This window comes from Solea senegalensis, linkage group LG9 (assembly GCF_019176455.1).
Source record: "Solea senegalensis isolate Sse05_10M linkage group LG9, IFAPA_SoseM_1, whole genome shotgun sequence".
Classification (NCBI taxonomy): domain Eukaryota; kingdom Metazoa; phylum Chordata; class Actinopteri; order Pleuronectiformes; family Soleidae; genus Solea; species Solea senegalensis.
In genome coordinates, this window is record NC_058029.1 from 22,773,936 (window position 1) to 22,795,424 (window position 21,489).

Genomic DNA, 21,489 nt, shown 5'->3' on the forward strand with positions numbered 1-21,489 from the left:
CAGGGTAAGACCAGATTAGATCATATGAGGACACATATGAGGTCACATATGAGACGCATCCAGGATGCAGATTAATGCGGTTTAATGCTAGGTGTGAACAGTTCATGATTGGATCACTGAGGACGGATGTTTACACCAGGTCTGAACAGAAACCCAAGTCTTACCAGTGTTGAGGTCATTCTTGGGAGATCTTCCTCCATGTATTGCACTCTGCGGTCTCACCATTAGATGTCACTCATTATTACACAAAGGACTTTTTATTCTCTTTTCCTATTGTTTCACTTCAAACTGAACTGTTGTTAGATTCATTCCTACGGCTCCAACAACACAGTCAAAACATCCCTCTTTGATGATGATCCCCCATCATTCACTTTGAAGGAATTTTTCTTTGGAGTTGTGTCTTTTTTTAACTAGCCGACAACTCTTTATTTACTTCAGTCTGTAAAACACACGCAAGAACTCAGGTATCGATATGCGCAAACGTTCTGTAATAAACTTATGAAACACAGGTGTTTAAGTCCTGACTCCTAATAACTCCTTAGCTGTCAGTCACAAACCATGCAGACTGATGGGCAGAGTTTATAACTGCCTGAAAGATGGATGCTGTGACATCAGCGGCTGGCACTCCATATGCTGTAGTTAGACAGAAATAAACAAGCTGAGCCATGCCATGCTCCACAGCAAGAGGACCAAAGAGAGAAAGCGAATGGGGGGAAATGTTCACATCATCTGTCAAGTTTGCTCACTCCAGCACCTTTATGGGAGGCCAGAGAACACGCAGCTTCTCTCTTTTCAACCTCTTTTTTTTCCGGTTATGACTCTATAAAATGTAGTGCATAACAGAACTGGGTGTTGTAATATAAAACCGCTGCTATTTACTGTACTTGTTTAATTTACAGCTACTCTTTATGTCTTTTCATGTCTGTATATAAAAGAACATAGTGGTCAGCTGCCACAACACAATGGGAAGAACAGAAATGTTATATAATGTAATAAAATTTTCAACTAGCAAATTATTTAACTTTATGAGCTTTGCATAACACGTGTCCTTCCCAATGCTGAAGACATTAATCATAAAGTGTGGTCACTGATGTAAGGGAAACTCAAGCTCTTGTCCCGTTAGATTCCTGCATGAAAATTCAGATGACTGCTTGACTAATCAATTAGTGCCTTGCTTAAATACATGCTTTCCTGTCCTGTCTGACTTTCAGCCAACCTGTTGGTGTAATGGCTGTAAAAGGGAAAAATTACAGTCATCCTGAAGACAGAATGGCCGTGACTACAAACTGGAAACTGTGTTGAGTGTCTTTTAATTAAAGAGGTCAACTTATGTGAGAAAACTATATTGACTGCAAAAACACTTCATTTAAATGTTTTGCTGGAACCACAAAATATAACTATATCATTTATTTGTATGTAGGTTTGTCTGTATTGTGAGTCTAATCTGTGCTGTGTGTAGACACTGTTGGTGCATCAATGTTTCTTCTACCACTATTTTGAGTTCAAATTTAATTTAATTTTATGATGTATTGGTTAAGACATTCAACAAAGTGTACCAGGCATGCACAAGCTCACACAATATGTATAAAAATATGAACAAAAGGTCTCATCACTTGCAGCACTACTAAAAATGGTAAAGTTTTACATTTAAAAGTAAAGATCACTGGAAAATAAATAAAAGCACCATCTGTCTGTAGCTGTAATCTTTTTCAATCTAAATTAATTTTGGAAAAGGAAAAAAAGGGCTGTTTTTTATAAATATGCTTTATGTGGAGAACTTTAATATTAAGGGCTGTTTTCTTAGATGTTAAATCTAAGGCTAAAAGGGGGAGAAATTGTGCTCTCTGCTGATTTGAAAAACAAATAATTTATTGCTGTGGATTGATGACGCAGTCAGTAACAATTTCATGTGTATGAAAATGAACAGAGAACATTCTTTGGTCTCCCTGCTGTATAAACTGAATACTAGAAGGCGCCTCTCTCGACCGGAGTCTCTAAGAAGTTGCCTGCACTGGCACTGTGCCACACTTGTGTAACATACCAAACACACTGTGAGAGCAGCGTCACCAACCAGACGAGTTATGTTTTATCTTTGCTTTTTATAATATATTCTAGTGTCAGAAAGGCCTTTTGAAGGCCTGTACCAGCTCTGCATTAATGACGTGCTTTAGTGGGAAAATTTGCTTTGTTTTGTTTGGGTGAATCTTTTTTAAATTCGTACTTTTGCAATATTACACTTTATGTTTGATTTAATATGTTTGTATTTTATGGTATGTGGGGACACCGAGGTTATGTACTTTTACCTTTTTAACAAATAAAAATAATCTTCACCCCATTTTGAATCAATATTTTTTTTCACCTTCACCTTGGAAAAAACACACATTTGAGGATCAAACTTAAATAAATATCATGAGACTCCTCTAATGATAAAAAGCTTTCTGTTGATGCGTTTGGTGGAGTGGGAAAAACCCATGACCTCAGTATTTCTAAAATGGGCACGTTATCTTAATACATTTATTCAGCCACTATCATCATGCAAAACAGATTTTCCTTTCAATTCCCGTACTCACCGTGAACTTTATAATTCACTTCAGACTGCAGACTACAGCTGTAGTGAAGGACTAAACATGGAAGGCCATGAATATTCAGCAGGGCATGTTGGCATATGACAGTTTCCTAACAGAAACTGTGTTGCACCCTCTTCTGGGAGAAAACGAGTATAGCAATGCATGAAGCACAGAGATTATGCAGCACTGGATTCTCTTGACATGTGTTTAGCAAGTTGTAAAGTTGCAGGTCTGGATTTTTTAAAATGACAGGTGCTTAATTTTATCTGCTATTTAATGAAAAAGAAACATATTGAATGTATCATTTCACACAGCTGTGGACAATAAAGTTCAGGATTACTTTTTAAAGATTAATATGCTTTCATTTATCATGTTGTTAAAAGGGTGGATACTCCCAAACAGAAACATACAGGCCAACCACCAAACCACTGGAAAAGACAACAAAATAACTAAAGAGGGGACAAAACAAAACAATGAATGAGGCAACAAACTAAACAGCTTCAAGCCTTAGCAGGAATGTCAACATTCCACAAAAGGATCAGCCATTAGACAACAAGTAATGCAGATTTCAGTGGTGTCAAAACTATTGTCATTCAATATATATATATATATAAATGTGTGTGTGTGTGAACCTCATTTGCACTTTCTTATATAAATATAGTGTATTTTTGATTTAACAACTGCTAAATGCCTGTGTGTTTTTGTGTTGTACTTCTCTTTATTTATACCTTTTTAAGAAAAGGAGAAAGACACAAGCAATCTAGCTGCACTTGGTATATGGCAATAAAGTGTTTTGGGGCCAATTGTATTGCTTTTTTCTAATAGGAATAATGAACCCAATCATAAAACTGAACATTCAACTCTCTGTGATAAACATGACAAAGCAGAACGAATACACTCGTTATTACATGTATTAAGATTCATTTATGACTAAATAACAAGTGACATTGACAGTATTAACTTAATATTTACACACACACACATACATACATACACACACCGACCTGCTCTGACTGCTTCGTCTCACTGTCGCTTCTGCGGTGACGTCCTTCCTGTTTCGCCGTACAACACGTGTACGGTGCATAGTTTAGAGCTAAACGGAGCAACAACAACAAAACCACCGCTTTCGGAAACCTTCGAGTGCTCACTGTTGGTATTTTTTCTGCGCGAGGTTTTGCCGACTAAGCCGTCAAAATGGTGAAGCCTCTGTTTAAGGGGAAAAGCTCGATAAACCCCTCGTCGTCCAGCAGCAACCCTGGTAAGCTAACTCCACCATTAGCAACGCCGTTTGTTTACAGCTAATGCTAACTTCATGCTAGTAAAGGAATATGTGCCGTATTTTCCTTTATTACACGCTTATAACACGCATTTGACAAGTCACACAATCTGGATCGACATCATTTAAAGTTAACTTAGGTTTCAGTTTACTTGAAAGTTACGTTGACAGTTAAAGTTTACATGTCCAAACCTCACATGTCAGTTCACGTTCACCCACATTACGTAACCCGTAATTTATCAATTCACATAAAAGTAGTGATTCTTCAGCGTTGTAGACAATACAATGATGCATGGTTTTGCAAAAACATAACTCCTGGGTATTCGTCTGTCGTTAACGTTAAGAGTGGAAGTGTTAAGGCTATTTGTTCCTAAAGTCTGGAGACAGATTTCAGGTTAACAACACATTTGTGCCACAATTATCCAACTGTGTAACAAATATTATTCTCTCATGTTGCGGAAATAAATGGCCCATAACATGACTCAACTAAAATGCTATTGCTTATTTATTTACATGTTGACAGTATATGCATAGTGAAGCATGTGATGTATAGGATTTTTGGATTGTATTAGATTTTATAATGTTATCTGTCTGTAATCCAGTCCAGTGATTTTGATCAATGTCTGACCAATATTGAGTATCTCATCCACTCATCCCTATAAATAATGAGGATAGCACTTTTTGTAAGTGGTCTGTACCATATCTATGTGCAGTGCATTTCTTTTCATATACTGTATCTTTGCATACCCATTCACATGTTGCCATCAGAAGCAACATGGGGTTAAATACTGTCGTCATAAATGTGTTTTAGGGTGAAACGTTGAATTTTATAACGGTATCGTAATAAACATGGCAACATATGTGATTTTGAACTCAGTACTCTGTCAGGTGAGTGCATTCTACTACATTTTATTTTTATCAGATTAAATATTGAACTTACTGTGTGTTTCTCAGATCGAGCCAAGGGTGCTGGTGGGAACAACATGAGGGACCGATCCACTATCAAGCGTCTGAATATGTACAGACAGAAACAGAGATGGTAATTAGTGATAAATATGTCAATTGTTCTTGTTAGCTGCTGAATGGCAGTGGTAGTGAAATGTGTGTTCACACCAACTCTGACCCTTTGATTCTAGTAATAGCCGCGGAAAAGTCGTCAAACCTCTCCAGTTCCAGTCCACAGTGGCTCCAGGGACCGTAGCCAGAGTTGAGCCTAACATCAAGTGGTTTAGTAAGTGCACTCTCTTCTCTTCTTACACGCTGTCTATCTTGTAGCAGTTTCTGCTACAGTAGTTACCAATTTATCACATTTTCTTGGAACGTCTTCTTGGCTACTACGCTTTTGAATAAATGATGTCATTGTTGATAACACACAGCATGTTGCATTTATTACTGTAAGTTTACTATGTTGCCCTGGGCAAATCACATTGCCAGATCATGTTTGGCAGTATTATCATTTATTTGAAGAGCTTGAAGCTAAATTTACAAGTGTCTGTTTCTACTACGTATAGATTAAAATGACAAGTCTTTATCTAATATCTTTCAGCAAATACCCGTGTTATCAAACAGTCATCTCTCCAGAAGTTCCAGGAGGAGATGGGAGCAGTACAGAAGGATCCATATCGTGTGGTGATGAGACAAAGCAAACTGCCCATGTCCCTTTTGAATGATAGAGTCAAAGCTCATGTGAGTATAAAGGGTATACACTTTATATTAAAGCAAGTTATTTCTATTTCTTCTCATGTGCAGACTCAAGGTGCGTTCGGGCCCATAAAATGTCCCATGGGTAGTACTTTGTCAATGTTGAGGAATCTTCTGGGTGGATGTTGCAACAATGAACAAACCTCCTCACATTAAAAGTCTAGTAGTTCAGGTGTTCTGAATTGACTTAACTGTTTCCATTACAGGAACTAGTACCAGAAACTATGTTTCCACCACAAGAACCAGGGACTAAATGGAAGTACCGGGTAGATTTTTGGCCCCTAAATGATCTATGCGTGAAGGGTAGTACTTCATAAATGTTTAGGAAACTTCTAGGTGGAGCTTGCATTGCTGAACATACCTGGTAGTGCCTTTTGTCTTTTATGTCAGTTAATCAGTCTCCACAACAGCTCATAAAATCTTTTCATATTAAAAATCCAGCTGTTCAGTTGTTTTGAAATTGCTTTGATGCCAGAGCTTGTCTCTTTGCAGCAGCTCGACTTGTTTACCGTTGCTGTTGTTTTGTTGTGTGTTGTTATGAACAGCGTTTCCCGTTATTGTCTTTGATTGTGACAGACTGACCTTTGATTTGTCCCCACACAGTTTTATAATGATCTAATTAGTCTCCATATTTAAAATTTAAAAAAGCTTCCAGTTGTGGTAGGAATGCGGCTTCTGTGGTGGTCCTGCCTCTATGAAGCCTCTGCAGAAGAGATATAACAATTTAAATGACCTGCTTTTAAACCTGTTTGTGTTTTTATTTGGCTACTGTAAAGCAGTTAGAGGAATGCCTGTTTCAGCAGTAGCATGATTAAAGAGAATTTATGAGGTGAGATGAACAAAGGCCTCACCCTTGAGTTTTACCGGGAATTGTCTTGTGCTCGGCTTTAACGTTTTCAACCCAAAACCAATGCAATTTCACTTGTTTTTTCCCACCTTGTTTTCTTTTTTTCGCTATTTCTGTGTGTGCTTGTATCACCGGGATTGGGTGATATGTCTATGACAATGTATATGATCAGAAATATTTCTTGTTATTCAATACTTTTCAGTTTAATGTGTCTTTTGATGTTGGTTGAACATTTTGATACCCAAGTGCGATGAAATGTTCTCCTCAGTCCAGATGTTTGATCGTTGAGTGACTGGTTCTTTCAGACCTCAAGAGGCAGATTAAAGATTTCCAACAGCATTGATTGTGACAAAGCAATAAAGTGCCCCCTGGTCCCTATAGGCAGTGATACAGTCAACGTATGGCTTGTGTTTTAAGATCACTGGAATACTTAATCAGCATTGACACAGACTGGCTGTTTTGTCACATAGTTGTGTGTTCTGTGGACTGCATACATTTATACTGTTTCTCTTTGAAACCCTTAAGAGGACTGTGTCACTTCTACTGTATCCAAATTGGTTGTAACAGGCAGACTTGACTGTCACCCTTACAACTCAACAACTCTTTTTCACCAGCTTATTCATCTTGCAGATCAAAAGACAGAATCTGACAAAACAGATCTACACTGCTACGTATTATGTATGCCCAGTGAATGGGGTTATAGAAGGAAACCTTGTACACGTAAAACAGAGTAAAAAGGTCAAAGTTGTGACATACCTCTCCTGTCTGTGTCTGTCTCTATAACTGCAGAACTCCAAGGTGCACATCCTGGACACTGAGGGCTTTGAGACCACGTTCGGACCTAAGGCTCAGAGGAAAAGACCCAGTCTCGTGGTCGGGGATGTGCAAGACCTTTTAGAGAAGGCGGAGGCCTCAGCCGTGAGCTACAGTGCAGAAAAGGACAAAGACCTGGTGACTGAGGACACAGGAGTACGGTGAGACTCGCAATAGTTACTGCATCAAAACAAACTACATGTCACTGGTCAGGAACAAAGGTGCTCCATGTCCATATGTAAAGGTCAGAGTAAATGTTTCTAAAGTTTTATTACCTTCCATTTTGAAACAGGAATGAAGCACGTGAGGAAATCTTTAAGAAGGGTCAGTCCAAGAGGATCTGGGGAGAACTTTACAAGGTCAGTATTGTGTGCTATATTACTATGCAGCGTATTAAATACCTATGTGGATATTTTGCACCTATAATGTTTGTATTCTAACAGGTGATTGACTCATCTGATGTCATCATCCAAGTTCTGGACGCTCGCGATCCCATGGGAACACGTTCCAGTAGCATAGAGACGTATATGAAGAAGGAGAAGCCGTGGAAACATCTCATCTTTGTGCTTAACAAGTGTGATCTCATCCCCGCCTGGGTCACGGTAATGCCTCCCTACACACATACTGTATACTCGTTATGTCCCACATGCTACATAATATCATTGGCCTGTCAGTAGACCTCTGTCACATCAGCACACACACACTGTGAGATGGTCATCCCAAACTTACGACACAGTCGGAAGATTTTCACAAACCGGCTTCATTCGCGAGACTGACAATGTCCATCTTTGAACCTACGACCTAGAACCTCTGTAAGAAGCCACAATCTTGTTTCACGTTGGGCATATTTAATTGGGGAGAGTGCAAACTCATATAATGTCTACAAGGGGTGTCACGATCACGATTGTAAATCAAATTTTGATCAAAATTATGTCACAATCTCAACCTTCGAAAGCAAAGGTGGAATCGAGGATTTAACCACGCCCCCAGATTGACGCCCTGCTTGGGTGCCAGAGGGGAAAAAAACAGTGTTGTGGTTGTAGCCATTGTAGCACGACTACACGTCACCTCCTCCCGCTAACCTGAAGCTGCTGCCAACTAATAGTAACCACGGCAACTGTTGATTTGGCCGACACATAGACCAAACTCGAACCCACTCCTGTTTCTCTGAAGTCACCCATGTGAAACTATTTTGCAATCCCTGTGACGTTGTTGACATGACGTGTGTAGCATAGCACAGGACATCTCCACTTGCATCATAAGGACATAGACGTACTACGAAAACAACTCTGTTAACACAGGCAACTCTTCCGTCCTCATTTGCAGCGGAACTTCTTTTCCAATTGACTGGTTATTGTTACGTTCATATTGTTCATAAATGAGTTACATTTGACAAAAAGGCATCAGTGTGGTTCTTTGCAAACAAATGATGGACATTTTGTCAGGCATGACACCATGTAGACAATCGAAATTACAACATTTATGAGTTTTATGACACAAAACCAATGATCCTAGACTAAACTAGACAAGTCTAAAAATGGCAGACCCATCTGCGCTAAAAGAGAGACAAAAAAAAAAAAGACAATCAATCAAAATCGAATCGAGGATGCGGACAATCGTGAGTAATGGGCTTTACATAGTGACAACAAGTTTGTCTGTTCAAAGTTTCAATTGCCTACTTTTCATGTGTGTGTGTGTGTCATTTTTGTCTCCCCTCATGTTTGGAACAGAAACGGTGGGTTGCTGTTTTGTCTCAAGAATACCCCACTCTGGCTTTCCATGCCAGTCTCACCAACTCCTTTGGTAAGGGCTCCCTCATCCAGCTGCTCAGACAGTTTGGCAAGGTAAGCACATGCCTGGATTTCAAAATGTCTAAAACACTTCCAGTTACACACATTATATCTTGGTTTTCCTTTGTTGCTTTTTAAGTTATGGATTTGGATGTTGCCATTTCACCTCTTCCATTTCTGTGTGTGCAGTCTGTACTTTGTATTATTTTCACATCTACTTAAAAAAGCTGTGTCTGAAAGTGTGCAGTGAAGCTCACAGACAGATGGTTCATAGTGTTGATTAGAGTTCTGTTTTCACTACAATGGAATTCATTGGTTATTATTGATTTATATTTGTCATGTGTTTCATATTTCATTTACTGCATCTGTTGATACCGTATTTCTTATGTCATTCCTTTAGAAATTAAATTGCTGAAAAAATGATATTACACAAATTTATAAAACCATTCCTTGAGTGACATTTACTGTGATAAATGATTTTGTCTCAGCCTACCTGAAAATGCAATGTGACACAGTGCCTCTGGAATGAAGCCTGCTCTTAAAGGCACTGGACAAAATAATCTCAAAGCTCAATAAATCAAAAAGGGACTGATCTCCGAATGGAATGCTCTTGTTTGATTTAATATTGTGATTTACAGAGACTTTTTTCTGAGAAAGGCACTGGGGGGAAAAACGCTTGCGTGTTTGTTTCTTTGTGAAAGCTTTCTCTGTTGGACCACATTCTGACAAAAACATTTGGGAGATAATAAGGTGAAAAAAATCATTTCCAAGACAGAGCAACAGACCCATCTAAAATTACCTCGATGAACCGAGGACAGACTGTTGTTTCGGAACCGCAGCGCTCTTGACTGCCATTCTTTTTTGTCTCCCCACAGCTCCACACAGACAAGAAACAGATAAGTGTGGGTTTCATTGGTTACCCTAATGTGGGGAAGAGCTCAGTCATCAACACACTGCGGTCTAAGAAGGTCTGCAATGTGGCGCCTCTCGCTGGGGAAACAAAGGTAACAACAATGTCTACTCTCATCAATGGTGCAGGAAGATGCACACCTGTACCACAGATCGTAGAAACCAGTTTCCTGATTGATCTGAAGTGATTATTAAAGTGTTTCCCATCTTTCCAAGATCAAAGCCTAATACACCTAATATCTGTCTCTTCTTATTTTAGGTGTGGCAGTACATCACTTTGATGAGGCGCATCTTTCTCATTGACTGCCCTGGCGTTGTTTACCCCTCAGAAGACAGTGAAACAGATATCGTCTTGAAAGGAGTGGTAAGTCTGCATTTGAGTTTTGGCTTCATCTTTTGAGGATTTATGGTACTCACTAGTGCGCCAGCACAGCAAAGTATGCTCATCACAGCAATGAAAAATAATGTCTCAGTTACTACAGTCATAATAACAAACCATGACTTTATCACTGATTGGTCCAGCTGTCTTTTAAAAAAAAGACAGCTGATGGTCTGAATCCTTATTTTGGGTTAGAACACGTAGGTCATGCTGTAAATAAATGTATTTTTTCATTTTAATTTTACAACCTCTCTCTCCTGCTATCTACCTCAGGTTCAGGTGGAGAAGATCAAGAACCCAGAGGAACACATAGGGGCAGTACTGGAGCGGGCCAAGCCAGAATATATTCAGAAGACCTATCGTATTCCTACCTGGAATTCTGCTCAAGACTTTCTTGAGAAGATGGCATTACGCTGCGGTAAACTACTCAAGGTCTGTATTTCTCTTTTGTTTTAACCAGTAATAAATTCTATATGCTTTGCCTCAAGTTTGTAGTCAATTTATTTAATAAAACACTTTCAAACTAAGCCTCATCATCAGCAAATGCCAATTATTTTGCTTCTCCCTGGTATGGTGCAGGGTGGTGAGCCAGATCTCTCAACAGTGTCCAAAATGGTGTTGAACGATTGGCAGAGAGGGCGTATCCCCTTCTTTGTGAAACCTCCTGGACCTGAGGGAGAACGGGAGGTATGCATCTACGTTATATCTGTGTTTTTATCAGTAAATGTATTTTTGTTTTCTGCACCCAGTGTGCCAACCTGTGCTTTGTTTTCTATGTTTTTTAAATGAAAGGATGCCTTGCTGGTTAAAGGACCTTCAGAAGAAGCTGAGAGTGTGCAGGAGAAACAGCAAGATGATCCAGCTGCGGTGTCAGAGGAACAAGATGAACACCAACAGCGGCAGCAGAAGCAGAAGGACCAAGTACAGAAGATTCTGGCTAATGTTCGACAGAACTTTGGAAAGATTAATGTGGCACCAGAGTTCACCGAGGAAGACTTGGTTCCTGTGGAGGTACCCGACTTGGACCTTTCTGACTTCTCTGGCTCTGACAATGAAGAAGATTGTGAGGAAGATGAAGATGCAGAGGAGGACAAAAGCGGTGCTGAAAAAGCTGATGAACAAGCCAGCGTAGAAACCCAAGTCTCCGAGTCCACACAGACGGGCAAGGCAACCAAGAGTCCACGTGAGGTAATCCGTGAACTGGATGAGAAGATTAACAAATACAAGCAGTTCCTGGACCGAGCCAAATCCAAACGCTTCTCTGCAATCCGGTCAGTCTGCATTCACCCAAACCTCACTTAAATATTTTCTCTGCCACCATGTCCCTTATCCAGTGAAGTAACATGAAGCATTTTAGCTGCATCATACAAATCAGCCTTTAGTCCCTGTGGATTAGAAGTGACTATTCTTCCATTTAGCTTGAGTCTGCATTTCCTTAATGGAGAAATACAGCTGTCGCATGAAAGACACACACAAACACAGTCAAATCACTGTTTTGTTACTAGAACTTAATTTAGTTTTTTGGGTAATGATTAACTTTTTTTTCTTCTATTTCAACAGGATACCCAAGGCGCTCTCTGAAAAAGCCCTCAGTGACATCAAGATGAAAGAGGCAACAGCAAAGCAGACATCAAACAAAGGTCAGCATGAATCTGTATCTTCTTTAACTGAGGAATAATTCTACATTTATCAGATGTGGTTTGGGACAAAAGAACTGTGTGTTACTGGTATACTTGTCCCACACACGATACATACATGCAGATTTGCACTACTGTTGCTGTACCTATGAAGATTAAGTGGAGGAGTAGACATAGACATCATCATTATAAAACATTTTCAAATGAGTCTATTGATAATTATCACGGCATTATCATCAGATTATTAAAGGGTTTTCCTGCTTTTAGTGAAAGTTGAATAAAGCTGTGAATTGTGGTTTAAAGTTCGTCATGAGCAACAAATAAACATGCCACAAATCTGATGGTGTTATAAAATTAATTAATATTATGTATATGTATTACACAATGCTTGTATCACACTATAAAGACATGCTTTTGTGTTATAAAACAATTGAATAGAATCATGCAGTGACATGATAGAAACTCCAGATCCAGATCCAGAACATGTCTTTGTCTTTGTTTGAATTCAGCTGCCAACCAGAAGAGCAAGAAGAGGAAAGCTGAGGAGGAGGAGGAGTCCACCCAGCCGGACAAACTGACCTCTAAACAGGTATGCAGCTGTTAAGCAGACCACTATCTCTCAGGATGATATATTGAATGAAAGCTGCGGTGTTTTATTTGATTTCTCCCCTTTTGTTTCCACAGCGAAGAGCTATGGATCGTGCAAAGAGGACAAAGAAAGTCGGTGTCCGCTATTACGAAACACACAATGTTAAAAACAAGAACAAGAACAGAAAGGCCCCAGCAACAGCCACAGAAGGCTCAAAGACCAAAAGATCAAGGCACTAGGTTGGATACATAAAACTTAACTTGTCTCATATATCTTTATTTAATTTGGCCAAAAAGGCCAAGTTTTTATTGAAAATATAGAGTTGAAAAGGGGAAGAAATGCTAAACTGAGGGTAAACGGTCAATTACTTGGTGCGTTGTCTGCCCCCGAGTAAACATGATGCATCTTTCCTTTCCAACTCTTTTCAATAATCAACCTCTTTCTGTTTTTGAATGACATTACATTCATTTACAGGTGTAATTGTCTCTTGACGTTCAAGAGAAACGTAGAGTGCCTTTATTTGAACTGTACTTGTCACGCTGTTAATTGAACAATAAAATAATGGCTCACTTCATGGTGTGCAGTTTATTTTCCAGTCCTTTCATTGAACAGTTAATGGTTGATCAGTTATCAGAAGAAGAAAAAACTACATTTCTAATTGTGTGATATACTGTATCATTTAAACTAATTCCAAGCAACAGAATAGTGATAATTGTTTTTCCATTTCTATCTTTTGTTCTAAAAGACTGTTATTCTGTAATAGGATATAGCAACTTGTTTTTTTTTTGGAGATACTTTTGAGTTATTTCTGTTGTGTGATGATGCCTTCCAGCTGGGTCTGAAAAGAAAGACAGATTCAGGGATTCAAATCTTAAAAAGGGCAACACAGCCTCTATTGATGCTTGATTTAGAAAGACAGTTATTATGAAGGCTCACCTTGAGTTCCTGATTGGTTGTCTTCAGGAACTGTATCTCCTCCAAGTGTTTCTTTTCCTCCACCTGTCGCTTTTCATTTTCTCTCTTTTCAATCGCATCACATTTGGCTTTCTGTTCACTCAGTTGCTTCTTCATGTCTTGTATCTCTTTTTCCAGCTCAGGAATCTAGAAGAGTAAATGTCATATCACACACACTTGAAAGAAAGTCTTAGATGCAAGATTCATTTTGTGAAGTAAATTTCACTTTGCCCCTTTTTACTTTAAAAAGAAATAGCGCTCTCTGTTGGACACCCAATGGAAACACTGTCTATAGTTGTGTTACTTTGCTTTAAATATGAGAGACAATTAACAAATCTGTTAAACAATTGTCCATACATTGCAAAATGTCATTGTTCCTTAAGTAATTCACAACAACAAGCTTTCTTACTTTATTTTCCGAGTCAGTCTTGCTCTGCTCAGCCTGCAGTGCTTTCCTCATGCCAAAAGCCACGCTGCTTGCATACAGTGTCTTGTAGGCAGCTATAGTCATTTGAATCTCATCTCTGACCCGCAACAGCAGGAGACCCCTCTCAGCACAGTTGATGGTCACCTGTCTGATTAACTCATCTTGGAAAAATAGAAAATAAAGGGGATAGGAGGAGTTAGCTCTATGTTCCGCGAACCTTTACAAAGATGGTCAAATGATCTGACATTGAATTATAACACCATCCTTACAAAGGCTTTTACTGAAAAAAGCCTGCAAATGTTGTATAAACAGAGTTCCCTATAAATTCTGAACAGTTGTGTTCAGTACATTGATATGTACTCATCTACATTTACTCTACTTTTTAGATACAATGAAAACAAAAACTAGCATACTGGAAATTAGACCTTTTTACTGTACAGTTTTAGATAACTTGTTTTAGGCTGGTTAAAGACCTAAAACAATTACTTTAAACAACTCCAAAACTATAGTACATACATAAGTTTCCTCATTGATCCCTAACATAGCAAATCTCAGCTCACCAAAGCACTGGGAGTAGAGCTCCCTGCGGACAGGGCAGATGCCTGTTTCTCTGGCCTGCTCTTCCTGCAGCTTTCTGTCCAGCATCTCCTCCAAGCGCACAACATCTAGCCTCGTACAAGGTGTATTGGACACATGCTGCACCCACATTTGGTTCTCCTCCGTCCATACCCTGTAACAGAAGGGTAGAAAATAAATGACATAGTGGCTTAAATCTGCTGAGCAATGGTCTGTGGATGGAGAAAGCTATACCTGGGTGGCAAAATGGTATTCAAGATCCCCTCATTTTCCTGTCTGCTGGTCTCACTGAGGTCTGATTTGAGTTTAGGAGGTGGTGGAACAGGGTTAGAGTCCACAGGCTGCTGAGGACTCACTTTCAAAGGACGCCCCTGTCGTGGATAGTATTTTATGTTGCATGTAGAATAATGAATGCATTTATCCTTTCAATGTAGCTGTTACCTCACGTATGTGTATATATATATATATATATATATATATATGTACATATATAATTATATATACACATATATGATAACCTAAAGTCGGGCAGTTTTTATGCGGTGCTAAACTCACCTTTGGTGATTTGGTGCCCGGAGTTTTGTTGACCAAAACTGGCTTGTTATATTTCAGGAGAGAGTTGGCTTGATCAATCATTGTACTCTTCTATAGCAAGTTTTGAATATTTGTATTTGTAGCGTTGCTCTAAAACGATATGCTTCTTTCTGCGAAATATCGGTGTTGTTAGTGACAAAAAGTTAGCGCTTAAGTGTTTACGTTGTCATGGCTACAGAGCAACCAGCTCTACTACTCCACCATGGTTTGTACGTAGTAAATGTTTTTGCTGCAAATGTTTAGTTTGCATCGTTTTTTGTTGACGTCATTTTTATGACTGTGTATTTTAAAGAAAATGTTCGTACTCTCATATTTTATTTACGTGGGGGGAAAAAACAATTCAAAAATATGCCGATTAAAATGAGACAGGTCGGAACCAAGAGAAAAGCGGAAGATGATCACGCCGAAATATATTCGCGGCGTACCACAGAGAGCGGAAGTGCGTGATGTAATCGAAGTCAGGTTTCAGACTTTTCCTTTGTCTTTTACATAGTCTATTACGGCCGGTAATGTGTTTTTGTTCACATTAACGACCGAAAGGGTGACTTTTTTGAAGAATGGCCAAAGAAAAACGACACAAGAGAAGAGAATCACCGGAGCGCGAATGTAAAGTGAAGGTAAAGCAGGAGAAGCTGAGTCCTGTTAGGCCACAGACATCAGGCCGCTCCAGATCCACAAGTCCGCAGAGAAGAAGACATAGCAAGTATGTAAACTATTACACCTTCATATTATCTCACAGTTATCCTGTGTTTTCAGTTACACAGGCGTTCCCCAGTGAGTACTGGTTGGTCGTTTTGTCTGTCCGCCTCTAACGCTCACACTACAGCCCGGAAGGGTGTCTTGTGTTTAAGTAGTTGTTGTTGTAGTACTAGTAAGAAGTCTTTCCGCACAGCACATGTACCGAAGTAGCAACGCAGAGAAAGCTGTCACGAAAAAACAACCAATCAAATAAAAATAACCTAGCTGGAAAGATGTTATTGGTTTAAACGAAGTTTAATGACTACGCCACGGGGTACATGCTCGTACAAAGCATCGTGGCGATGGCTCAGTGACTTAATTTGAATTGAACACACCGGTGTTTCCCTGAAATCTGTGACCGCAGGTGCTCACTGTCTCTACGTGCGTGTTCAACAACACATTCTGATAACTACAGCCATCAGAATATGTGACCTCACTGTACCTGTGTAATAATGACCTCTATCAGCCTCTCACGTTAAAATGAACACATCTATACCTTTATCTGGGATAAACACAGACATATGTCACAGCCGTACTGGCAGACAGTTACCACTTATAGATCAGTGGTTACGTAATGTGCAACATCTCCACAGATTTTGATTCAACACTAGATATTGACAGTGTTCCTCAGGTAATTACTAGATATATTAGATATTTTTTTTATGAAATAAAAATAATAGATTTACAAATTTAATTCAAACAAGTAATTACTAAGAATGTGTTACGCAGTTATTTCCATTAAACTTGAGGTGTTTTTAACTAAGGTACTTCTTTCATGTCAAGCAGTTAATTTTCTGAAGCTCTATGTCTGGACATTCATGAATGGTTTTCCCCAAAATCGTTCATCCTTGTTCCACACTGTAGCAGAATGTGACCATGTCTGCTAATAACAATAAACCCTTCAACTTTTCTTTTAAATTTACGTTATTATTTTTTTTGCAATGATGGTCTCTTTTCTATGACTTATAATAGTTTTAAACTGTTCTGTTCTTGGTGTAGGTCGCCTGCCAAGACAAGGGAGCGCTCACCGGGCAGGAAGGATCCATCTCCTGCCAGACGAGGCAGCAGATCTCCCAGAAACAGAAGAAGTCGCAGTCCCCATCATCGTGCTGACGTCAGATTAAAGCGGGTGATTAGGTTTTAAGTCATTTGTAAGAGCCGACACAGGAAAGAGGCCAGTGGCCATTAGCCATTTTACTGTTTTTGCACACTATTGATTTGAAATATGTACTCGATGTTTGCAGATCAATTTGTTTCCATGTGTTCCATGGACAGATGCACTTTCTCACAAAAAGAAATACGCCACTCTGCATGCTATAGATTAAAAACTCTTCCTTGTTCACATAATTTGCATATGCATGTTAACATTAATTAACTACATAAATAAGAAGTTAGTCAGTCAGACTTGGTCTCAAGAAAATAGAGTTTTATAACTGCCTGTCATTGTAACTATAGTAACAAGTGGCCAAAAGTTCATTGAGATACAATCTATAATATGTTGAAACAAAAGTGAAAACTTTGGAAAAATTTTGATTTTTTTATTTTTTTTTTTTTATAGTCTGAACTGAAATAACACAGTCAAGAATCATTTTAGTTGGTTTTTGCAAGTAAATATGTGAACGTAAGTGTGAAATCTCCTTATAGTTAATTGCGATAATATCATTGCAGATTTTGTAACACTGGCAAGTATTTTCTTGTTATGCCAAGATTTAATATTTTGAATTGGCATAAAAGTGTAACATAAAACCTCAAAGTGTAAGTTGGCTGGAACCATTTTCGTTTCTCATTTTTTTAACTGCCTTTTCCCTATAATATGTCACAGGAGCGAGATGAGCCGCGGTCTAGTGGGGATGATCGCAGGAGACGAAACGACCAGCCAGAGCAGGGGCGCAGCAGGTGGGAAACAGACAGGCCGCGTGAGAGAGACCGTGGCGGAGACAGACACAGAGAGCGAGATGCACTTGCCTCCCAACAAGCCGAGCGACAGCAGCACAACGAGCGGCGCAGGGAAAACCACCAGCGGCGCAATGAAAACCAGGAGTTAAATTTTGGAGCTGAGGGAGCGAGCGATGATCCAGATGCACCCCCTGCTGATAAGGAACAGCCCAACTTTGGACTGTCAGGGGCACTCACAGAAGATACCAACACATTCCGAGGGGTGGTGATCAAGTACAATGAGCCACCCGAGGCTCGAATTCCCAAACGCAGATGGCGATTGTACCCCTTCAAGAATGATGAACCCCTCCCAGTCATGTACATTCACAGACAGAGTGCCTATTTGTTGGGGCGGCAGAGAAAAATTGCCGACATCCCCATCGACCATCCATCTTGTTCCAAACAACATGCAGTATTCCAGTATAGGTAAGAAAAACAAATTATTGACACAACTGCAGTGTATTTTGATTAATATGCATGACACTGGGATGTTTCCTGCTGTATCAGTAACCATGTCTGTCAAAACTTCTGTATTTCTCCAGACTGGTGGAGTTTACACGCTCGGATGGCACCTCTGGCCGTAGGGTAAGGCCCTACATCATCGACTTGGCTTCTGGCAATGGCACCTACGTGAACAACCAGCGCATCGAGGCCCAGCGCTATTACGAGCTCAAAGAAAAGGATGTTCTCAAGTTTGGCTTCAGCAGCCGCGAGTACGTCCTCCTGCACGAGTTCTCAGACACCAGCGAGGTGGACGCCAAGCAGCAGGAGGAGGAGGAAGAAGACGAGGGCCTAGATGAGTAAACCGCTCCCATGAACTGTTTAGCCCATGAATTCATTCATGTTGCATAACTTCATCAATGAAGAGTTGTACAGAGAACGGATCAATGTATTAAAGGGATAATTCAGGATTTTTGAAGTGTGGTTGTATAAAGTTCTGACATGGTGAGCGCAGACTGAGCTCGACGCTCATGCTCACTGAAAACCCAGCCGCCACCAGGGACACAAGGGAAAAAATGTTTTTAGCCACCTGTCTACTTAAGTCTGATTTCTTAAGAATAAGTCTCCCCCTTTATTTTGCCATTACACAGCCTTTTCTGACTGGAAACTGCAGTGTTTATCCCTTACAGTGTCCAACTGCTCACTCTCCCACACCAAAGTCCATGCAAATGATATGCAATTTTACAACTTTGCACACGGGGTTTGTTGATCCAAGTTTCACTGTGTTGTTTTGTGACTTCGGTGTTTGAAGTCGCTCGTTCAGATTAACCTGTGTTACACAAACTTACCAAATAAGGCAGCAGTAGACCAGCAGCTCTTGTGTCCTCCTCGAGCTAAAAACACAATTTTCTCTATGGACTTTGGTGCAGGAACAGTTTCCAAACTTCTCCAGCTGGAAAAGACCAAGTCTAATGGTGCAATAAAGCAGCAAACAGACAGGAGCAGTATTTTTACAAGGTGAGCCTTTTGCAAAGTGGCAAATATTTGTTATTCCTTGTGTCCCCACTGGCAGCATTGTCTTCACTTTCAAGCGTCCATGTCAGATTCTCACTGGTTACAACCACATTTAAAAAGACCTGAACTATCATACATTTGGAGATTCCATTAGTCTAATTTGTGTATTCTGTAAGTAATATTCTATCGTTAAATCCTGCCACAGCTGTCTCAAAGAAGACTTCCTACTCTCAGGTTGTTTGTCCGATGTCTGTGATGCATGACTGATCTGTCATCTGATTGTAGTCACAAGAATTTAAAAAAAAAGAAGTGCTTGGGTGCCACATAAAGATATCATGCTAAATACAATATTTTTGCATCACAGCACCAAATACAATGTATATCTGAAAGCTAGTCTCAGTCCAGACTGTAAATGTCATCGTACACAAGAATGTGGAGTGTGTGTATAATAAACATTTCTTATAGACGGAGTAAACATACATAAAATTTAAAATAACTGCCTTTTTTTTTTTTGCTTTCTTGTGCAGGGAATATAGTTGATGTGTTTGAAGATGTTTTATTTTTCTGTTCAGAGGCCCACAGCATTTTTGGTTACTATACATTTTTTGTACTGTAAATAAAGATGAAACTGGATATTGTTTCAGGAGTTTCAATATAAATATGCCAAATTTATCCATTCATATTTTTAAGTGTTTAACTTTTTATGGCACCAGGGCATTGGGGCCAATTTTATGAGAACCCTGAGAACTGGGACCATGCTATTGGTGATAAAAAGCACAAACAATTTCATAACGTTACATTGAATCAAATGGGTTATTACAGTATTTGCCAAGGGTTTAATTTGTAGCAACATTAGAAACTAATCAGTGGTTGGTGCAATGGTAACTTTAGCTGTTGCATTTACACGGCAGAAATCAAAATTGTCTTTTGAAGCAATGCAATAAACAAATGGAAAAGGCTGCAATTCAGGATATATTCTATAGCCACATCTGACCCAGGGTTTATTAATATCTCTAAATCCTCACCCTTGCAGTAAAATACAGAACACAGCAACATTGCACTAATAAAGCGAGATGACTGGAAACAGTTCCACGTCTGAAAAACCCAGTTGTTCAACAGCTTGACATCAGTTTCAAGGACTTCCCAGGACAAATTCCCTCAAATTCAAGGACTGAATGTGCTGACACACTTATTGATTTGCAGGGCCTTAAATTTTTTTGTCAAGGACCCTTGGGAACCCTGACAAACGCTCCCCCAGTCTGGTCTGATATACAGTAGTATTGCTCAGTGGAGCCTGTTCTCAGATTAACAACCAAACAAAGGTAGAATCAGTGGTGTCCTGTCCATAGGGGGCGCCGGGGCGCCACACCATCAGCCTCACATGAAGAACAAAATATGAATCATCTAAAATAATTTATAAAAACAAGGAAAATTTAAATAAATGAGCTATAGTCCAGGACTTGTGTGTGTAATCTGCATTCAAGAGTAGTTTAAAAATGTTCCCTCGCTCACTCTATGTATTTCTGGTTCCTTTAGGACGACACGTCTTTACTATAGACTTTCTTGCTATAGTGAGAACGCACACAGACACGCCCTTGCAATGCAAACGATAGGAAAACTCTTGGGCGGACAATTTAGCGTCCAAACACCGCCCAGATAACTTGAAATAAACATAAACTGACTCCAGTAACTACTGGGACATGCTCTTCAGCGTCAGTGTGGACACACAGCTTCTCCACAGCAGGTGAGACACGTGATGATTGAGTCAATCATGTCTTTATAAACTTTTGTGAACATCAAACTAGTTTGAAACTACACCATACTGTCACAGCAAGAGGTAACACTAGTGTCTCTCTCTCTCAGCTCCAAACCGAGCGTCATGTCTAAACTCTCATCGATCGCATCAGCTGTTGTTTTCTTTTGATTTGTGTAGTGCCACCACTGTGTAGAATAATAACATTAACGACAACAACAACAATTTACCAACAGTTACGTACTCCAGCTTTAAGCGTTTGGACTAGGCCCACAAAATCCCTCTTGACACTCTTGGCACATTTTACACTTCATGAGGTCAAAAACAGAAAGGTCAATCAGTCATCAGGGGCCCCTAAAGCATCTAGTCTGGTCAAGACGGTGGGCAATATAAGATATTCATTATGATATTAGACAGAATTTCAAAGTAAAAGTGCTTGTTTTGATATAAAATCATTCACAATAAAAACATATTTATGATGCACAAAAACGGAGAATTAAATTGAAAATGTAGCAAATAATGACGAGGATAATTGTGATTAAAACGGCT

The 21,489-nt window shown here is 39.5% G+C and overlaps 3 protein-coding genes across 3 annotated transcripts; 2 read left to right on the forward strand and 1 right to left on the reverse strand.

Annotated features, from left to right (window-relative positions):
• The first annotated feature begins 3,607 nt into the window (after positions 1-3,607).
• On the forward strand, positions 3,608-13,082 carry gnl2 (guanine nucleotide binding protein-like 2 (nucleolar)). The gene is made up of 16 exons (XM_044035030.1): positions 3,608-3,825; positions 4,798-4,882; positions 4,980-5,074; positions 5,390-5,529; positions 7,181-7,365; positions 7,497-7,563; positions 7,648-7,806; positions 8,935-9,048; positions 9,870-9,998; positions 10,163-10,267; positions 10,556-10,714; positions 10,862-10,969; positions 11,075-11,553; positions 11,843-11,922; positions 12,429-12,508; positions 12,604-13,082. Exons 1-16 carry the CDS (start codon positions 3,762-3,764, stop codon positions 12,745-12,747), a joined length of 2,193 nt encoding a protein of 730 aa, XP_043890965.1. The 5' UTR covers positions 3,608-3,761; the 3' UTR covers positions 12,748-13,082.
• Positions 13,079-15,253, reverse strand: dnali1 (dynein, axonemal, light intermediate chain 1). The gene is made up of 6 exons (XM_044035032.1): positions 15,021-15,253; positions 14,700-14,836; positions 14,450-14,619; positions 13,872-14,050; positions 13,445-13,609; positions 13,079-13,346 (listed from the first exon to the last, which is right to left on the reverse strand). Exons 1-6 carry the CDS (start codon positions 15,099-15,101, stop codon positions 13,311-13,313), a joined length of 768 nt encoding a protein of 255 aa, XP_043890967.1. The 5' UTR covers positions 15,102-15,253; the 3' UTR covers positions 13,079-13,310.
• Positions 15,254-15,461: 208 nt separating this feature from the next.
• snip1 (Smad nuclear interacting protein) lies at positions 15,462-19,820 on the forward strand. Its single transcript, XM_044035031.1, has 4 exons — positions 15,462-15,762; positions 16,797-16,926; positions 17,620-18,158; positions 18,275-19,820. Exons 1-4 carry the CDS (start codon positions 15,617-15,619, stop codon positions 18,534-18,536), a joined length of 1,077 nt encoding a protein of 358 aa, XP_043890966.1. The 5' UTR covers positions 15,462-15,616; the 3' UTR covers positions 18,537-19,820.
• The last annotated feature ends 1,669 nt before the right edge of the window (positions 19,821-21,489 follow it).

Bases quoted from the DNA above. Each gene is read 5' to 3' on its own strand.
- gnl2 (XM_044035030.1), top strand. From the start codon at position 3,762: ATGGTGAAGCCTCTGTTTAAGGGGAAAAGCTCGATAAACCCCTCGTCG. The intron at 7,807-8,934 runs GTAATGCCTCCC...TGTTTGGAACAG, and splicing joins TCATCCCCGCCTGGGTCACG to AAACGGTGGGTTGCTGTTTT. The intron at 11,923-12,428 runs GTCAGCATGAAT...GTTTGAATTCAG, and splicing joins AAAGCAGACATCAAACAAAG to CTGCCAACCAGAAGAGCAAG.
- dnali1 (XM_044035032.1), bottom strand. From the start codon at position 15,101: ATGATTGATCAAGCCAACTCTCTCCTGAAATATAACAAGCCAGTTTTG. The intron at 14,837-15,020 runs GTGAGTTTAGCA...TATCCACGACAG, and splicing joins CGGGCACCAAATCACCAAAG to GGGCGTCCTTTGAAAGTGAG. The intron at 14,051-14,449 runs GTGAGCTGAGAT...TATTTTTCCAAG, and splicing joins GCTCTACTCCCAGTGCTTTG to ATGAGTTAATCAGACAGGTG.
- snip1 (XM_044035031.1), top strand. From the start codon at position 15,617: ATGGCCAAAGAAAAACGACACAAGAGAAGAGAATCACCGGAGCGCGAA. The intron at 15,763-16,796 runs GTATGTAAACTA...TTCTTGGTGTAG, and splicing joins CAGAGAAGAAGACATAGCAA to GTCGCCTGCCAAGACAAGGG. The intron at 18,159-18,274 runs GTAAGAAAAACA...GTATTTCTCCAG, and splicing joins CATGCAGTATTCCAGTATAG to ACTGGTGGAGTTTACACGCT.